Source organism: Pteropus vampyrus, unplaced genomic scaffold, assembly GCF_000151845.1.
Source record: "Pteropus vampyrus isolate Shadow unplaced genomic scaffold, Pvam_2.0 Scaffold33, whole genome shotgun sequence".
Classification (NCBI taxonomy): Eukaryota; Metazoa; Chordata; class Mammalia; order Chiroptera; family Pteropodidae; genus Pteropus; species Pteropus vampyrus.
Window position 1 is genome coordinate 3599846 of NW_011888814.1, and position 5779 is coordinate 3605624.

A 5779-nucleotide genomic window follows, 5' to 3' on the forward strand; every position below is an offset into this window, starting at 1 on the left:
TTCTGACGTAAAAGTAAAACACTGAGTATTCAAGTGGCCTTTTCTAAGTAATAAACAATATCAGAAGCAAGAAAGCAAAGGAAGGAAAAGCACCATTGTCAATGAACTGATCAACTGTACTTTTAAAAGTCACCACTAATATATGCAAGCTGCTTAATATTCTAAGATAAAAGGAAAATAAATGCAAAAAAATCTGATATTCACTCTTTGGAAGGAAAGTGATTTTTCTTTTGGAAAATGCTCATGTTCTGAAGCAGGGAGCAGGAGGCACCACTACTGGGAAGTGTCTGATATTTTTCTCATTATTAGACAGGAGTATAGGATTTTTGCAGGAAGACCACAGATTATTTATTAAAAGTAAATACTCAGCATAATTTATCGCTGTCGACACTGACCTCAGTCAACTAGTCGAGGAAGGATTTGTCGAGTTTTCCCATGATAAATCTATTCCTCCTGCCCTCCTTTTCATAGTGTACTCTCTAGAAGGAAGTCTTTATGTACAGCTTTCAGGGGTGGGGAATTACACTGCCTGCGTGGGAGTGAAGTATCTACATGAAGTATTTGGAATTCTTCTACATGGGAGATTTGCCTTTCTCTCCATTTATTTATTCAATCGATCATTTACTTATATCGATGTGGACTAATGAATATTTATTTTATACTTTGGGTTATAATTCAATACTACCTAATTTGTTTGGTTGCTCAAATCATTCTAGCTCAGGTCCTTGGGAGTTCTTTCAGTTGTCTCCCATGTCCCTTTAACACATCCCCTATCGCTGTCTTTTTAAAAACACTTTCTTAATTTCCATCACTATAAGATGCTCCAGGCTCATCATGTGTATTTCCTGCCCCAGTCCTAGTATCAACCTTTTCTCCGAGGAGGCCTGGTTCGTTTTACTGGAGATTAGAGATCAAGATCTGGGCACTAGGTATGCTTGCTGCTACTGGGGTATCATTGCTTTTAGGCTCTCTCAGCTAACAAAGCAGGGAAATATATGTGTAATTCTAACCCATGCATATTCATAGACCTAAAAACATTTCTAGATGTAACCAGCTCTATATTAAGCTAAAGACATACTGATGTGTTCAGCTCTCATCCAATACCACACGGATCATTCTAGCTTCCTCCTCTTGCTCATCTTCAACCTCTTACTCCAATAGTAAGAGACTTGGCTCCCACCAACCGCCATCCCTTTACTTAATTGTTCAGTTCCAGTATACACATATAGTGGTTTCTGAATTGTTAACCTGTGGGGAAACACTTTATCAACTAGAGTATAGTGCTTATGTACAGTTCCTTTTCCCTTTGTTTTTACAGACTCCACTTGTTGCCAAAGTTACTCAGCATTCTTTGCTCCATCTTGCTCAGGAAGGTTATTCCACATATTTACAATAGAGTTTATTTTATCACAGTCTCCTTTCCATCCTGGGATCCCACGCTATCCTGATTGATTTTTTAGAATCTGCATTACTCACATTTAATCTTTGTGCTGTAAAGCTGTTTTGACAAATGTATAGTGTCACGCATCTTCCATTACAATATCACATGAAATAGTTTCACAGCTCCGAAAAGTTCCTTGGATTTTACCTATTCGACCCTCCCTAACCTTGAATTTATGGCAACCATGAATCTGTTTATAATCTTTACAATTTTACCTCTACTAGAATGTGATGTAAATGGAATCATACAGTATGTAGCCTTCTCTGGCTTCTTTCACTTAGCAATAGGCCTTTAAGATTCATCCATGTCTTCTCACAGCCTGATAGCTAATTTTTCTTTTCTTTTTGTTTTGCTGAATAGTAGTCCAATTGAAAGGATGTATCACCGCTTATTCATCCATTCACCTACTGAAGGACATTTTTGTTGCTTCCGATTTGGGGTGACTATTAATAAAGTTGCTATGAACATTGTGTGCAGGTTTTGGTGTGGATGTATGTTTTCAAGTTAGTTGGATAAATACGTAGGAGTGCAATTGGTAAGTTGCATAGTAAGAAACTGCCAGCTTTCCAAAGTGCCTTTTTACCAGCAATGAATGAGAGTCTGTTGTTCTGTGTCCTTGTTAACATTCTGCTATTGTCAGTTTTAAAAAAAATTTTAGCCATACCAATAGGTGTGGAGTGGTATCTCATTGTTTTAATTTGTATTTCCTTAATGACAAATGATGCTGAGCATCTTTTCATGTTTATTTCATACCCATACGTCTGTTGTAATGTCTGTTCCGATCTTCTGTCCCTTTTTTAATTGAGTTGCTTGCTTTCTTATTGTTGACTATTATGAGTTTTTTGTATATTCTAAGTGCAAGTCCTGTATCAAATATGTGTCTGTGGCCAGTCTTCTCATCCTCTTAACCATGCAGAACAGTCAACTATTAAGTCCAACTTATGATTTTTTTCTTTCATGGATGTTTTTGGTGTTGTATCTAAAAAGTCATAACTGATGTTTTCATCTAGAAGTTTTATAGTTTGCATTTTACAGGTAGTTTTTTGATCTGTTTTGAGTTAATTTTTGTAAAAGGTGAACTGGTGTTCTTTTTTCTCATAAGGTTTTCTTGAAAAGACTGCTTCGGAGAGGCATACTTGCTGGACTTTTAGCATAAAAAAGAGTAACAGTCAACAGCACCTTATAGCTTTCAAGTTAATATTTAGGGACATCAATAATACAGATGTAATGTCTGGATGCTAGGGAGAAACTTCTTCCTTAGGAATCTGCCATGGCCAGACCACATCTATAGTTTAGTATGCTATGCTGGGGTGGGGGAGGTGGACAATTTGATTTAACAGTGACATTGGTAAGCTGGAAATCATCTAGAGAGTGACTGCTGTCCGTGAAAGAGTCTGGGTACAATAGCTATAGCTGCTTTCATGATACGTCTATTTCTCTGTCTTTTTCATCCCAAGGCACTGATCGGCTTGTAGGCAAGAAATGTATCTTTTCATCATGTATACCCAGGGCTTAGCATTTCATACATGTTAAATAAATATCTAATTAGTGAGTTTGGGAAGAAGTTGAGGATGTTTAATATAGAAAATAAGAATCCCTCTAAATAGCCACCATATCTCTTGGGAAGGGGAGGCATGATACTTATCATCAAATATTTGAAGGACTATCATGCAGAAGAGAGATTATAACCAAGGCAGAATTCATAGAGCTACAGAATTTCAACTCATTATACACAAGAAGAGGCTGCCTTACAGTGATCCTGCAATCATCAAAAAAATTTTAAAAACTGGAATGAATCTTTGTGACAAATATCAGGAGAGGGAGTTTCTGTGTTGGGAAGAAGCGTGAACAAATGACTTTCTGTATCTTTCAACTTTGAAGTCCTATGGGGTCTAATAGATCTAGTATAGAGTCAAATAAAGAATTTCATAAGCTTTGAGAACAGGAATAATTATGGTGTCCCATTCCATTTGTAATTTAAAATAAAACCAAAACTATGTTATAAAATATGTGTTAGGAATTCCAATGAAGTTCATGTGTTCCTATGATTACTTTTTTTTTTAAGACAGTAAATATAAACTCCTCCCCTTAATTCTCCCTTTCTCTCTCTTGTAGGCTGCTGTTTTGCAGGACTCTATATATGTGATTATTTCTGCTTATTTGCCCAGTACTGATTTTCCGATTCTCAGTACATGACAAGGAGTATGCTAAGACTTCAGAATAATCTGTAAAATAAAAAAAGCCCAGAAAAAGAAGCCTTATGCAAAGGCTGGAAAGTCAATGGCCTTTTCATTTAAACTATCCATTTATAATAACTAAAACAGCAATAAATTTGGGGGTTATCTAGTTCATAGTTTAAAATGCAGTTATACATTTAAAAAAAAATTTTGGACATTGACAACTGATGTACAAAGTTTGCCAGCACTCAAACCCTAACATCCATAACGATGGTCCAGAGATGTGATGCTGTTCAATCAGTCTTAACAAAGATGAGATGACTTTCATTCCATCCAGTAATACCTTTTAAGGTTTTTTCGCATTGCGTTCTAATTCTTTGAACACTGACACATACACCAAGATACATGATTAAACAGAACATCTTAGGCCTTGATCACACTTGTGATAACAGGATTTAAGGCAAAAACTAATGTCATTATGATTATCATCTTAAAAACACTCCGCTAACTTGTTGAATTTATTTATCATGTGGATTTTTTCATTGTAGCTAAGTACGTTTCATAATTTCCTCTCATGGTATCTTAATTTTTGAGTAAATTTACAGGTTACAAATTAGTTCCCAAGAATTCTGTGAAAAACCAAATGTTAAAATAAGTGAACACTGATTTATAACACCTTTGTATTTAGAAAATTAGTTCTTTGATTTAACTTGTTCATCTTTATTGTTACCTTAACTCCTATAAGACAGCTGTTATAGCTTTCATATAAAGGCATGGGAGAGTGAACATTTTTCTATAAATAATGTGAGGCATTTCCTGCCTCATCCTAGCATGCTATAACTACACTCTGCAACAGAGCTGACATGTTCTCTTGCTGAACTGACTGCCGTAAGGTTACAACGAAAAAAGTGCCCTGAAATAACCTTGCCAAGCTTTGTTATGAGGGTTAGCCCTTATGAAAAATAAACTGCTCCCTGAGGGAATGGCACTGGTTTAAAAATTTGAAATAAACCTGTGGTGAACTATAACTATTTTTTTTTTAAAAAAGCTTTATATATAGTTTTAAAAAGCAAATAAAAATACTTACTGGCACATCAACATATTTTGCGGCCGCTTTCACCTTAAGTAGAAAAGAGATAATTATGAGAATTATTTTCTTAACTGTTAGATAAGTACTGTGACAACAGTCAAATGACAGCAAAAGAGAACTCATTCAAATACTTACAGTGAATGACAGAATGGATGAGAAAAAAGTGCCTTCATCATATCTTGACAGCTTAGACAACACCCCTTCCAATACTGAAACAAACTATAAATAGTTTATGGTGAGTATTTAGAAAAGTATGGTGCATGCAAACTAGTAACAGGGCAAACAATTTCTGGGCCAATTTCTGCCATGGCACAGAAATCCACAATGTACACACTGACAGCTGAGGCGCTGACTTGTAATGTTTACTCTCGTATTCTGAAGATGAACTCTAAGGTCCTTTCCCATTGCTGGAAATAACACATTTTTTAAAGACAAAAGAATAAAGTATAATAGGAGTCTGGTTACTACACGTGAGATAACCATTAGTAAATAACTTCAAATTCCTGAGACTATTGTTTTAAAACAACTTTCAACTTCAATATAGATGTTTAGAAGTCCTCATCACAATAAAGAAAATTGTACCTATGTATGGTGATAGATGTTAACTGGACTTATTGTGATTTCACACTACATACAAATATCAAATAACTGCATTGTAGATCTAAAACTAATATAATGTCATATGTCAATTATACCTCAATAAAAACCATATAGATCTTTAGAAGAAAAGATGGTCAAGCTTAAACAAATTTCTTCTATCATATATCACTTAGCCATTCTCTAACTTTTTCTATCTGCAGAAGAGATTGACTAAAAAAGAACAGATAAGGAAAGAGACATGTAACGTTTGGGGCTCTTGTAACGTTGAAATGAAATCTGACATTAGCTAACAAGTGTTTACCAGGCAGTTTTAACTGGGACATGTAAGGATCACCCCTGCTCTCAGAAGCTTACGAAGAAGTTTGGGGAACTAAAAAGGACATACATACTACAAGGCACAATAGAAAGAGCACTAGACTGAAAATATATATCCTGATTCTGTCACAGAGTACTGTGGGCTCAGGCCAACCA

The 5779-nt window shown here is 35.4% G+C and overlaps 1 protein-coding gene across 1 annotated transcript in view; it reads right to left on the reverse strand.

Moving 5' to 3' along the window:
* CADPS2 (calcium dependent secretion activator 2) overlaps positions 1-5779 on the reverse strand; it is a 375602-nt gene that overhangs the window by 28316 nt on the left and 341507 nt on the right. The window contains exons 23-24 of the mRNA XM_023528883.1: positions 4844-4927; positions 4706-4738 (exon numbers count right to left, since the gene is read on the reverse strand). Coding sequence (XP_023384651.1) covers positions 4706-4738; positions 4844-4927 — 117 coding nt within the window. The remainder of the gene's footprint in view (positions 1-4705; positions 4739-4843; positions 4928-5779) is intronic.